The sequence below is a fragment of the Miniopterus schreibersii genome (assembly GCF_964146895.1).
Source record: "Miniopterus schreibersii genome assembly, chromosome: 17".
Classification (NCBI taxonomy): domain Eukaryota; kingdom Metazoa; phylum Chordata; class Mammalia; order Chiroptera; family Miniopteridae; genus Miniopterus; species Miniopterus schreibersii.
The window spans coordinates 43,748,488-43,761,929 of record NC_138117.1 but is presented as its reverse complement, the minus strand read 5'-3'; the positions used below and the strand labels follow the sequence as shown (position 1 = coordinate 43,761,929).

At 58.5% G+C, this 13,442-nt stretch overlaps 1 protein-coding gene across 8 annotated transcripts; it reads left to right on the top strand.

Annotated features, from left to right (window-relative positions):
• Positions 1-388: 388 nt before the first annotated feature.
• PUF60 (poly(U) binding splicing factor 60) lies at positions 389-13,167 on the top strand. Of its 8 annotated transcripts, none has more exons than XM_081117433.1 (12): positions 389-855; positions 5,593-5,676; positions 7,862-7,957; positions 8,063-8,152; positions 8,969-9,019; positions 11,019-11,180; positions 11,253-11,345; positions 11,488-11,701; positions 11,787-11,977; positions 12,116-12,251; positions 12,427-12,662; positions 12,748-13,167. In XM_081117433.1, the coding sequence occupies exons 1-12, from the start codon at positions 832-834 to the stop codon at positions 13,045-13,047; spliced, it is 1,677 nt and encodes a 558-aa protein (XP_080973559.1). In that variant the 5' UTR covers positions 389-831; the 3' UTR covers positions 13,048-13,167. The 8 variants fall into 8 exon arrangements, with proteins under 8 accessions (XP_080973559.1, XP_080973562.1, XP_080973564.1 ...); XM_081117434.1 differs by having other exon boundaries at positions 736-855; positions 5,596-5,676; XM_081117439.1 differs by lacking the exon at positions 389-855 and adding an exon at positions 1,062-1,246.
• The last annotated feature ends 275 nt before the right edge of the window (positions 13,168-13,442 follow it).

Genomic DNA, 13,442 nt, shown 5'->3' with positions numbered 1-13,442 from the left:
TTCTGCCATGTTTAACTAGCCATGCGTATATTTCATTTTAAGCTCTCCCAGGGTTGAGAAGAGACCTGCCTAGTTGGGGAAGACACTTGGTTGCTTCAGGAAGGCTGAAGCTGCGGGGCTGACAACCTCGGGGCCCGAGCTTACTGGGTGCCCCAAGTGGCAAAAGTCCAGGACAGCTCCAAGCCAGGGAAAGGCACCTTGAGCCTTTAAGAATTCGTTGAGGGACTAAGGGAGTCTGGGGACATACCCTTCCGGTGGGTTGCACTTCTCCCGCCTGTGCGTCACTGGGCTTACAACGCCACCGTTTATGAGTCACTAGGGAAGAGAAAACCTTTTCCATTAAATGAGGACATACCACCCACTGGTAGGCGCACCCTGACTTCAGAAATGTTAGGATGCATTAGGACGAAATACGGCGACTTTGTCACCTCTCTCGACCGTCTGGGCGGATGCGACTCCTTCAGACCTGGAGGGAGCCCGGCCGACCTCCGTCCCGCTCTCGGGTGCGACCGGGAGACAGCACCTAAGTGCTGCGAAGGAGGCAGAGAAACGCAGCAGCGGGCTCTGATTGGACAGACGGAGAGGCCTCGGCCCGCGGCGCGCGCCCGCCCCTCCGGCCCTGGCCCCGCCCCGTCTATCGGGCCCGCCCCTTCCGCCCGGCCTGTCCTGCTCCGGAAGCGCGTTCCTTTCTCCTTCCACTTCTCTGTTGAAAGGGCCTTTTATCGCGATAGTTCCGTCTTCCCTCGGAGGCCTCCGCCAGCACCTATATCGCGCGAGACCGCGCAGGGAGCCGGAGCGTGTGGCGCGCGCGGCGGCCGCGACGGACGCAAGATGGCGACGGCGACTATAGCTCTCGTAAGTTAGCTCCTGGTTGACCGCAGGACTCAGCTCATGTGACGGGAGCGGCTCGTCCGTCTGGCCGAGGCGCCGAGGGCCCCCCCGGGGACGCGGCGGTTGCTCGCGGGCCCGCGCGGCCCTAGGTCGCCTGAGGCGGGGGCGGAGCGGGCGCGAGGCGGGGGCCGGGCCGAGGCCGCAGCTTCCTGCCCGCGGACTGTTGCTTCCGGCGGCGGGCGCGTAAGGGCCCACCGGGCGAAGGTCCGGAGCGCGTAGTGGGAGCCGCACCGAGCCCGGCCCCTTCGCCAGGCGCCCTCCAGGCCTTGGCGAGCTGCAGCCGCGGGGCAGAGCTAGGCCGCCGGTGTTTCCCTCTGCCGATGGCGTGCGCCTGTGGCCCCGACTGGAAGGCGGGGTACCTGGAATTGGTGGCGTTTCTCCTCCCGCCTCCGTGAAGGGGACTGCCGGGCGGGATCAGGCCCCGTGGGAAGGGTGGCCTTGACTCCTTGCATCCAGAGCTGTGAACCTGCTCTCCGCTGATGCTCTGCGGGGAACTGGGCACATGCTAACAGACATTTTGTCCTGTCATTCCCACTCAGGAAGGGAAGGACGTGTTCTTTCGTAATCACTTTGTCCCAAACGTTGTGCGAGGACTTGGGGGCACAGTGGGGCAGTGTTGGGGGTCTGATGGGCACCAGAGACCAGTTCCCACCCAGCATGCCTTATACTGGGTGCCCAAGGGAGCCATGCTCGAGGTGGTGTGAGTGCCTGGTGGAAGGAACCCTTCCCTGCCCTGCTCAGTGCTCATCTCCCTTTCAACCTCATGGAACGATTAGCGTAGACAGGAATTCTATGCACACAACACCTGTGATGAGGTCCCCTTTGACCCTTTCTCTTCCCCACTTGGCTTATGTATCTGACTCCCCTCTTCCACCCTTCGAAGTGGCACTTCGTTTCTTTATTTACCTGCCACCCTTCCCCCACTCCACACCCAGGATGATGCGGTGAGGTCTGTTTGAGAAGGCATCTTTTGCAGGTGGCTAGAGGCTGAGCTGACAGGGGAGACATTTGAGGGTCAGGAAGTGTACTTAGGCTGCCAGTGAGGGAGCTGGACCTGTCTCTCACTGGCGCAGAGACTGACTCCCGGAGGGGGGGCGGGGCAGCTAACTGTAGTCCTCCCTTTAACCTGTCCTGCTTCATGTTGAAGCCACAGGAATAAATGACATTCGTGAAAGGAAAGTTAGAAAAGCAGTGAGGGTTAAGGACTTGATGACTATACTAGACAGCAGTCAGAGTTGGATGGTGAAGGAGAGGGAGGCTGAGGCAAGGCCGGAGACTCTTGGGAAGGTGTAGGAGAAGACCAGTGAGAGTGGGTGCCTGTTTCCCTGACCATCCACAGAGCAGTGTAACCACTAAGCCCCAGCCATTTTGGGCCCTATAAGCTGGAGTCAGCAGCACCCTGTGCTCATGGGGACTGAAGTGTGAATTGGGCCTTAGCTCAGCTGTGGCATGGCACAGTGCCAGACAGTTGGTATCATTGTAGAGGTGGACATGAGCAATAAGTGAACCCTGTACACTGGGTTTTTCCACAGGAGTGTTCATTGCCCATCCAAATCCTCTCAAGAGGTTAGCATATGTTAATAGGTGTACATAAACTGTAAAGGTCCAGGCTTACTGCCTCAGACTCTGGGAGTGAGGTCCAGCCTGTGGTCTAACATGTTCCTCTTCTAGTCTTTTGAATGGACAGGTTTCTAGAAAGGTTGCCTGTTTCCCTGCTGTCCTGTTCTTTGTCTTGTGGTTTGTGCAGGCTGAGCCACTGTGGTTGCTGTCCTAAGCTGTGGCTTTGGCCCTCGTGTGAGGCATTGGAGAGTGGCACTGAACTTGCCAAACAGCGATCTGGTGAGGGAAGAGTACAGGAAGATGTAGAAGTGCCTCTTCTTACACGGGTGTGCCTTCTCCCTGGTGGCTGCAGAAGCAGGCCACAGCCCCTTTCCAGCTGGGGACTGGGTCTTCCAGATGCATTGTGCCCCTTTGACTCAGTGCTCCCTCTTCCCTTCCTCCAACAGCAACAGCCAAGGGCACTCCACTTGGAGCCATTATCCTTGGGTTCTGTCTGGCAGTTGCTTTCTCCCATAGGTCCTGGCCTGCATATCACCACACAGAGTGCCTTACCATCCCTCTCCACCCTGCCCTTGGTTTTCTTCTCAGTGCTCCTTAACTGCTGCAGTTATGCTCCGTGGCACTGGTTGGCATGCCTCCTGTCTGTTTTTGCTGCATCTGCAGTGCCCAGCTTGGCACTGGTGAGGGACTGAACAGGGGAAGTCAGCGGTGCTGTCTGAGCTTTGACACTGGACAGGGACTCCCTTAAGTACTTCACATGTAGAGACAGGCCTGAATTCAGAGCCTGAGGCCTGGAAACGTTAAGTAATTACTTCACTTTCCTGGTTTTCCAGTGGAAATATTCCTCTTTAACCTGGGCTGTTGACCAATGGCAGGGCTGGAGTTTGGGTTCCATAATCCTGGCGCTGCACTGCACTGCCTTCCCGAGGGGCCTTCTCACTCCTCGCAGCACTACTGTCTGGTAATGGGGGGCTATGACTTCATAGCCCTCCATTTTATTGCCAGAGGAGAACAGTATGTGACTAGCTGTGACAATACAGGGGTTTCCTCCAGGCTCTCAGTGTCTGCTTATACCAGAACCCTAGGCTCAGTTTCTGCGCTAGATAGGGTAAGATATCCTAGTAGAGTCCCTGGTGGTCTGACTACTTCTGGGAAATCTTTTCTTTCATCTCTCCCCGCCCCCGCCCCCCCCCACCCCCCCCACCCCCGCCTCATTGACACTCAAGTTTATTTGTAAGATACATAGTTGTGTGTGTTTTTTAAATTGATTTTGGGGGGGGGGGTAGGGGGAAGAGAGAGAGGGAAGGAGGGAGAGAGAAAGAGAGAACCATCAACTTGTTCCACTTATTTATGCATCATTGGTTGCTTCTTGTATGTGCCCTGACCGGAGATGAAACCTACAACCTTGGTGCATTGGGACAACGCTCTAACCAACTGAGCTGCCCAGCCAGGCCTAAGATACATAGTTTTAACAAACCTATACAATGATGAAATAATTCATATATTATTTGTTAAACTATAATCACAAGGACCACATTCATTAATTTGTGATTACTAAAAATATATTTATACTGGTACAGAGATGCTTTGTTTTTGTTCTATTTTTTTATTTTAAATTTCATGTTTCAATCAGTGTACATTCAACACTTACTTTGTATTAGTTTCAGATGTACAGCATAGTGGCCCTGGGAAAGGCTCTTCTGAGACTCTTCTGCTCTTAGCCCTGTCCTGGTTCCTGTGTCAGTTGTTACAGTAATTTGGGAAAGCAGGAAGTTATTTATAAATGTGCCCTCCAGTTGGCCCTGTTGACAAGGGTCTAGGGGCTGGATTGCTTCCACAGAGCTGAAGTGAGCTCTTGCTATGGGCCTTTAGAGGTAGCCTCTGCTCTGGGAGCTGTCAAGGGACTTGGGCCAAGGTCCAACTCTGACCTTATGTCCAGCTCCTGTGCACCCACTGGGTGGGCTTATGTCAGAGGGACTTCCCTCTCCTTTGAGACTCTTTAGGGCACCATTTTGCAGTAGCAGTGGTGCCAAGTTCAGATTGGCTTCAGGCAAGGTGCAAGGCTGGGTTAGCCACAGGTTCAGTGCCTGCTGGCCATGTCTTCAGTGCAGCCAGGCTTGTGTTGCTGTCCCTCCTTTGAGGCTAGAGTGCCTGAGACGTGCTCTGGCTGAGTCATTCCAGCCTCTGGTGTTGTCTGTGCATAGGGCTCGAAAGGGTGAGCGGGGCTATCCCTGTGGGTCTTGTCCTTGAGCTGGGAGCTGGGTGCATTCTCACCCAGCTGGTTCTCGCTGTGTGGCTTCAGAGAAGGGGGTGTAGGTCTCAGGGCCCTCCCACCAAGGCCCCCACCCCTATGACGTTGCCTGTGTTCTGACTTTGGCCTTTGTCCCACCATCTGCTAAGCCATGTGGGGAGCTGCTCCGTCCATCACTCTGCATGGCAGTGCTGCTGCATGACCCCTCTGGGTGTAGGTTAGGGATATGACCAAGCTCTCAGCTGCCCTCTTTGGAGTTAGACAGCCCTGGATAGTTTGACTGCTGGGGGAACTCTTGCATGTGCAGACCACCTGTTTGGCTCTGCCATTCAGAGGGCAGCCTTCCTTGGAGATGTCTTCAAGAGGGGCCTGTGCCCTAGGCTTAGCCAGAGCCTGTGGAAGGCATTGGGACTGATGCTGAACTATGGGCCAGCCCAGGCATGAGTGCAGGGTGCTAGAGAGGTATATCCTTGTTCTGCTGGGAAGAAAAGAACTGATCTTTAGAACCCAAGCTTCGTGGCCAGAGGGCCACTCTAGACCCTCAGGTCTAGAGAGGTTGCATTTCCTTGGCTCTCTACCCTGTCTGTCCCCTCCTGGGGACTTGCTGCCAACTGGGGACTGCCCCAGATTCGGCTGTGGTTTCTATCAGGCCAGCCCCTTGTGCCAGGGCCCTGGGCAGCTGTACGTGTGCTGGAGGAATGGACAGGGTGGAATGGAGTAGTGTCAGAAATATTCAGGGGCCAGGCCAGAGCCAGTCCCTTTCTGTGTCCCTGCCCAGCCTCCCTTGCTAGTTGTAGGGAGCTCAGCCCTTACTTAGCTAAGGAAGACAAGAGGGCCTGGGTGGGTGGGTCTTGTGACTGTTCGTTACAACATCTCCTTCCTGCCTGCAGCAGGTCAATGGCCAGCAAGGAGGGGGGTCCGAGCCGGCAGCGGCGGCAGTGGTGGCAGCGGGAGACAAATGGAAACCGCCACAGGTACTGACCTTAAGCATCCTCGTCCTCAGGCCCGCCTGTCCACCTGCCTGCCTGCCTGCCCGTCCCTGGGCCCAGAAAGAACTGGCCAAGGGCCAGGCAGGAGAAGCCCCAGGCACTCTTCTCTGCCTTCTGAGCAGAGGCGCCTGTCTTGCTCCCTGGCCACCTAGCCTCAGGCCAGACTACACCTTCCTTGTCCCTGTCTCTCCCCTTAGCGTCCACCCTGCTCCTGTGGTGGGTTGCAGCTTTGCGTGTCTCCAGACACCAGGCTCGTAGTGACAGCAGTCAGGTGGGAGCTGAACCTTAGCCGGGCAAGCTCTGAGCCATTGGTGTTGTGCAGAAGAGCTGGTGTGCTGTTCCAGAGCTTGCAGGGTATTGTTAAGAGCCAGAAGTACATATTTCCATTTCGGATCTCTAAATAAACAACAAAGCAGAATAACATGCAAGTCAAAGCACAGGTCTAGGCGGACTCTGGGCTTCAGGGTGGGTGTGGGCAGATCTTTTCCTGCTCCGGCGCCTGGCCCTTGGCAGTGTCCTGTGGGAGGTGGAGTGGGCCTGTTGTCGCTGGGTAATAGGGTTCTTTGTGCTTCGCCATGGTAGTGCCTGCCTCCAGGGGGTTTCAGTGGGGCCTCAACTAGGAAGCCTTGGGTAACTCGTGGGGCTAGGCCCTCCTCTGCCCCTCCCCGCCCCCACACTCGGAGAAGGGCTGAGGTATACAGCCTGGATCCTGGGAAGTTGTGGGGGCTGCAACTGATGGGCAAGGGGGTCAGGAGTCCCTCTAACCAGCCCTCCCCAGCCCTGGCTGGCTGTAGAGCCAGCCATTGGTCGTGGGAGAAGGGCCTTTTGTTTACCAAGACAAAGAGGAGATTGAAAGGTTTCTAAGGGGCTGAAAGGGGGTTGGCATTGATGACCATGGTGACAGCCTGCTCTAGCATGCAGCCCCTGGCTTTTGGGGCTTCTCTCCCACTGGGGAGGACAAGCCTCCCAGGGGCCAGACTGAGTTGCCAGGGGAGGAACCTCCTGCCCTTTCACCCTGTGCTGGTCAGGATGGTAGTTCTGGGGTTTGGCTCAGTTGGCCCCTTCCTGACTCCTTTATACCTCTGTCCTTGATCGTCACTCCTGTGCTGGGGACCTGCCTCTCTTCTCTGCCGTCTCTCCCAAGGCTGCATGCTGGGGGTTACAGAACGTGCCCCTCTGGAGGAGCCAGCAGTGGTCTCTCCTTGCAGTTGCTGGGTAGCCCCAGGCCCCCGAGTTGGTGGGCAGGCAGGCGTGCTCTAAGACACCCACACTCTCCTTGATCTGGTGGCTGTACTTCTGCTTACATGGCTGTGTTCTCTTTGCAAACAGCTTAGAAATTAATTTTGATAGAGGAATATAAAAATAATCCTAGTATCATTTGCTCTGGTCTGCAGTGGGCTATGCCTGCCTTCTTCCGAAGCATCTCCTGGGTCCTGTGTTCACCTGGCAAGGGTGCTATTGGGTATCTCATCCTTCTGTCCCTCCATGGCTGGTCTGCTCCTGGCTTCTCACAGCGGTCTAAACACAGGGAGGAGTTTGGCAGAGGGGCTAGAGCCCTGCTCGGGGCTGTGTGGCCTGGGAGAACATCTGGCCCTCTGGGCAGTGTGCATAGCATGCAGGAGTGGGGGGTGGAGCACTGCACAAGGGTGGTGGCCCTTCCCATACATGCTCCTTCAGTGGTCCCTAGAACTCCTACCCAGCAGGGGAGCTGAGTCTGACCAGGTGGCAGTTGTTGTGAGGAGCCATGGACCATCCAGAGCCCTGACCCCTCCCCTTGCCTTGGAGTACAGCCAGGGCCACGCTCTTGCATGGCATGGGATGGAAGTTCTGGAGTCAGGCTGGCCACAAGGGCTGGGCTCCTCCCACTATTTGCCACCTGTCTTGATGGCTCCTAAGAAGGCCATTGTGACCTGGGTTTGGCAGCTGCTCCAGGTTGGTCCAGGGCCCCCAAGGGACCAGCCTGCCTCAGTGTATGTCCTGACGGTGGGTCCTGGGAGAGACCTGCGTCTAGGCCATACAGGCAAATCTGTGCTGTGACCTGTCTACCCTGGGAATGGGCTAGAGGCCATATGTAGTTGTTGGGGGAGACAGGTGGGTGGGCTTCCTGGCTCCACTTGAAGGAAGGAGGTCTTGAGCTTGTTCTTAATGATTTCCTGCTCCCCGCCACTAGGGGACAGACTCCATCAAGATGGAGAATGGGCAGAGCACAGCCACAAAGCTGGGACTGCCTCCCCTGACGCCTGAGCAGCAGGAGGCCCTCCAGAAGGTGAGAGTGTACCTCCCAGGGCACTGTGGGCATGGGGAGCCAGTTGGTGTGGAAGAAGGCCCATTTCCCCACAGGCCAGTCCCCCCAGTGCTCCTTCTCTCGCAGGCCAAGAAGTACGCCATGGAACAGAGCATCAAGAGTGTGCTAGTGAAGCAGACCATCGCACACCAGCAGCAGCAGCTTACCAACCTGCAGGTGAGCCGCCGGCCTGCCCTCGACACCTCTCCCCACCACCTCTTCCTTCTTTTCCTCCTCCTGCGCCTGCGGCCATCCCCACCAGGTGTTGTGGTTCTCGGTTTCTCAAGGACTCCTTCTTGGGACGCCTGGGTTCCTCCCTGAGGCACGAGTAACCCAGCCTTATCTGCCTGTTGAGCACCCACGGCCCCTCCCCACCCCTTCTCTGTAGCTCTGCCCGCTCCCAAGCCAGCTCCTCTTCTTGGACTTCAGACTGTTGCCTCAGGTGGCCCCTGCGCCTGTGTCCCTGGCTGCACAGCTGATGGTGCAGCATGCAGGGGCGTTCCTCCCAGCCCCCGTGGCCTCGGATAAGAGCGGTCAGGTTCCCACCCCTGCAGTGAGTCCAGACCACCTGGGCTGGGGCCCAGGACTAAGAGGACCGGCGGGGGGCGCCTCCATAGGGCCCTGTTTTAGACCTGTGGCCAGAAGTTTCAGTGAGGCCAGGCAAGGCCGACAGGTGCCTGGGCCTTGAGCCCCTGCCCAGCCCCAGACATTCACACTGCCAAGTGATGCCCCGGCTGTTCCCTGTGCTCATGTGTGCCCCTCCTCTCGCTCCCCTCTCCCTTCTGCCCCTGCCAGCCAGGCTGAGGGGCGGGGCACCTGGGGCTCTGAGCCCCCCTCTGGGCAGGTGCCGCCACTGGCCAGCCATGTGGGAAGGCAGGCGGGCCTCTTGGCAGGGCGGGGACTCCGGGCCTTGCTGCTGTCTGCGTGAGGTGTGACAAGAGCGGGAGACTGCTCGGCTCCAACAGACTGAACTCTGTCTTTACTGTCTTTCAGATGGCAGCAGTGACAATGGGCTTTGGAGATCCTCTCTCACCTTTGCAATCGGTCAATAGAAATGCTCACTTCTTCCGGGGCTCATGTCCTTAGTCAGGGCTAGAGGGGGGCAGTGCAGCCGCGTGCTGGGGACCTTGCTCCCCGAGCCGGCCCTGCCCGCCAGCTCGGAGGAGCGCAGCAGAGCGCCAGGCGTGGCGGGGCCAGTGGTGTGGGCGGGCACCCACCCGGGACCGCCCCGGGGAGGCCTCCATCTGCTCTGAGGGTCAGGTAACTGCGGAGGGCAGCCGGCCAGGAGGGTAGCTGCCCTTGCCTGGCCCACCTGTACCCGTGTCACCTGCACACACGGGGCTCACCACCCAGGCCTCCAGTTCCGCCAGTCTCCAGGCTGCCTGGGCTCCTGGATTGGGGTCAGGCCCTGAGGAGAGAAGGGTCCTAACTCATGGCCCCATCAGACCCTGGAGGGAGGATGGATGGACAGGGTGGGGGCTGGGGGGACCCGAGCAAGCGAGAGAGGGAAGGGCAAGAACTTGGGCCTTGGGCCTAGCTGTGAGCAAGGGGTAGAGGCCATGCAGACAGGGAGGAGGTGGTAGCCATGGCCTTGGCTGCCATGGGCAGAGGAGTCTGGGAAGGGGATACCCCTTCATTCCCCAGAGACAGGCTGAAGAGGCCAGGGACCCCTCTGGGAACATGGCCCTTTCTCTGGGGGCCATCCCTGGGCATACTGCTCTCACAGAGTAGACAAGGTCCTGTCCTCAGGGGCCAGACAGACCGAGTATCCTCTCTGGGAAGCATCTCTGTGGGGAAACGTCAGGGAGAGAGCTCTTTCAGCCCACCTGCTGTTGGGGAGCTCCCACTGAAGAGGAGACGTGCTTGTATCTTGGGAAACTTTGACCTGAGTGACAGTTGGTTTCATGTCTCAGGTGCCTAGTGTGAGAGGGGACATGGTTCCACCTTTGGGGTCCTTGGTCTCAACAGGGAACCTGAGGCTTATTTGTTGGGAGCCTAGTTTGAGGAGGGTGTCCCATTTTGGGGGAATTCCTACTTTGGGGGAACTGCCGACCTTTATTTAGGTCCCTCTTTTAGGGAGGGGAGGCTCGGCCTATACCAAGCTACCTGGTCTCTAAAGGAAATGGTCCTCTGGTTATGGGGACTTTTGTGAGGGTGAGGGGAGCCCCTGTTGGTGGAGAAGGTAGAACCAGAACCCCATCATCTTTGCCTGCCCTTGGCCGTGGTCTCTTACTCAGGGCCCAGCTCCTCCCGGTGGCCCACCCTGTGTGGCTCTGGGCATCCCCCCCTACCTGGCACATTGCGTGTGAGGTGGCAGGGATGGGAACCCCTTCCCTGAGGGCATGGGGTGGTCGCTAAGCAAAATGGCCAAACTTGCCCCAATGCAGAGGTAGTGTCTGCCCTGGGCCTGTCGGGCCTGTCACCTCCTGATGCTCCTGGGGCCAGGCCTTCTGGGTTGCGGGTGTGGGTTCCAGGCAGCTCTTTTTTTGTGAGGGGTTCAAGGCATGGGGATCTTGTAGATCACTGAGCCCCCACTTGAGCTGGCCCTCACAAGTAGCTATTCTTCATTTTCTCCCCATCTGGGCTCCTGACCTCCCTGGGGGTCTCTTCTGGGCGCCCTGTCTTCTCTCCTCCTCTTGCCTCCACACCAGTGGGTCCCTCCAGCTTGGATGGCACCCCCTTCCCTCTTCTGTCAGAACACTTGGTCAGGACCCTTGGAGGATAGCCCAGCCCAGGATTCCTGGCCTCCAGATTGGAGGGGTGGGCTTGGTGGGAGGGCACACAGCCCTGCCTCCTGACCACCTGTCAGCTTTGCTGCTGGTCTGCCCAGGACCTGGGTGGGCCAGGGTGCGTCTGTGTCCTGCCTTTGGGCCTGGTCTTCCTTCCTGGGGGTAGGGTCCTGCTGACCCTCACCACCCTGTCTGCAGGGGCTGAGCCTGCACCGTGCTGCTGAGTGGGTGGGCAAGGAGGGGTGTGGGCTGCCTAGCCTCTTGCCACCCCGTCACAAGCCAGTGGCACTCTCTCCCCTTGTGTCCTGCTCCAGATGGCAGCTCAGCGGCAGCGGGCACTGGCCATCATGTGCCGGGTCTACGTGGGTTCTATCTACTATGAGCTGGGTGAGGACACCATTCGCCAGGCCTTTGCCCCCTTTGGGCCCATAAAGAGCATTGACATGTCCTGGGACTCTGTCACTATGAAGCACAAGGTGAGATTTGTTCTGTTCCTCCCCACGCCCCACCCTGGGCTCTCTGGGCCTAATGGCACATCCTGTGTCCAGGGCTTTGCCTTTGTGGAGTACGAGGTCCCAGAAGCTGCGCAGCTGGCCTTGGAGCAGATGAACTCCGTGATGTTGGGTGGCAGGAACATCAAGGTGAGGGCCAGGGAGGTGGGCCCTGGGGCTGGTGCATGAAGTGCTCTGTCCAGTCACCCAGGAGATGCAATTACCCTCCAGAAGCCTGAAGTGGCCAAGCCTGGGCTGACGGGGGGTTCTTCGTCCCCTGCCTTTCCCCTAGGTGGGCAGGCCCAGCAACATAGGGCAGGCCCAGCCCATCATAGACCAGCTGGCAGAAGAGGCACGTGCTTTCAACCGAATCTATGTGGCTTCTGTGCACCAGGACCTCTCAGATGATGACATCAAGAGCGTGTTTGAGGCCTTTGGCAAGATCAAATCTTGCACACTGGCCCGGGACCCTACGACTGGCAAGCACAAGGGCTATGGTTTCATTGGTGAGCTTGGGGAGGCTGAGGCAGGGCCTGGGCTGGGGCCCACCCCACACTGTGGCTGGCCCTCATTGCTGCTCCTACCCTGCAGAGTATGAGAAGGCCCAGTCGTCTCAAGATGCCGTGTCTTCCATGAACCTCTTTGACCTGGGTGGCCAGTATTTACGGGTGGGCAAGGCTGTCACACCCCCCATGCCCCTGCTTACACCTGCCACACCTGGAGGCCTCCCGCCAGCTGCTGCTGTAGCCGCAGCTGCAGCCACAGCCAAGATTACGGCTCAGGTGAGGGTTAGTGCAGTTGTATGGGTTCAGTCCTGGGCAATAGGCCCCCAGTGCTTTGCGGACTGACTGGCTGGCTGGGTGGTATTGAGTGGAGGCAGCCAGACTGGGGACTAAGTATGGTTGCCTTTTGGGTTGCAGGAAGCAGTGGCCGGAGCAGCGGTGCTGGGTACCCTTGCCACGCCTGGACTGGTGTCCCCTGCACTGACTCTGGCCCAGCCCCTGGGGGCTTTGCCCCAGGCTGTCATGGCTGCTCAGGCCCCTGGAGTCATCACAGGTGAGCCTGGGTGGGTCAAGGCTTCCCTCCTTCCCTTGCCCCTCTGTGCTCACTGCTTCCAGGCATAACCCTCTGCACCCAGGGCCGGCAAGCCATGGTTGAGTGGTGCCGTGCTCCTTTCTGAGAAGGACAGAGGTAGGGGGAGTGACTACTGGACCTGGTGTGTTTGCTGCAGGTGTGACCCCAGCCCGGCCTCCCATTCCAGTCACCATCCCCTCTGTGGGAGTGGTGAACCCCATCCTCGCCAGCCCTCCGACGCTGGGTCTCCTGGAGCCCAAGAAGGAGAAGGAGGAGGAGGAACTGTTTCCCGAGTCCGAGCGGCCAGAGATGCTGAGTGAGCAGGAGCACATGAGCATCTCAGGCAGCAGCGCCCGCCACATGGTCATGCAGAAGCTGCTCCGCAAGCAGGAGGTGGGTGGCCAGGTGGGTGGGGTGGATGGGGGTGGGGCGGTTCAGCAGCCACAGCACTCAGCTGTCATCCCCCCAACACACACAGTCCACAGTGATGGTTCTGCGCAACATGGTGGACCCCAAGGACATCGACGACGATTTGGAGGGGGAGGTGACCGAGGAGTGTGGCAAGTTTGGTGCTGTCAACCGTGTCATCATCTACCAGGAGAAGCAGGGCGAGGAGGAGGATGCAGAGATTATCGTCAAGATCTTTGTGGAGTTTTCCATGGCCTCCGAGACTCACAAGGCCATCCAGGCCCTCAATGGGCGCTGGTTCGCTGGCCGCAAGGTTGTGGCTGAAGTGTATGACCAGGAGCGTTTTGATAACAGTGACCTCTCCGCGTGACCTTGGCCCCGCTCCCCGGACTTGCACTTGCTCTTGTTTCCTCTGGGTTTTATAGTGTCTTGGGCCCAGCTGCCCCGTGCCCATAAATGTGCAGATGCTGCTGGCCCTGAAGGCCCTGTGTGACAGTGGTCCTGTGCTTACTGGCTCCCAGGCCCAGCCTGGGTTGATGGGGGACGGGAGAGGGCAGGGCAAGCCCCATTGGGCTGCCCCATAAATGAGGGGGAGGAGGGCGGTAACTGAGCTCATGAAAAGAGGGGCGGTGGGCTGGATCGTGTGGTCACCGGGCCAACGCCGGGGAGGGTCCAGGTGAGAGGGGAGCTCAGGCCCGCACGCGGCGGATGCGGTGGACCTCCCACCAAGGCTGACTTCAGCTCCCACTGTTGGTTTCGCCGAAG

Bases quoted from the DNA above. Each gene is read 5' to 3' on its own strand.
- PUF60 (XM_081117433.1), top strand. From the start codon at position 832: ATGGCGACGGCGACTATAGCTCTC. The intron at 5,677-7,861 runs GTACTGACCTTA...CCCCGCCACTAG, and splicing joins ACAAATGGAAACCGCCACAG to GGGACAGACTCCATCAAGAT. The intron at 12,663-12,747 runs GTGGGTGGCCAG...CAACACACACAG, and splicing joins AGCTGCTCCGCAAGCAGGAG to TCCACAGTGATGGTTCTGCG.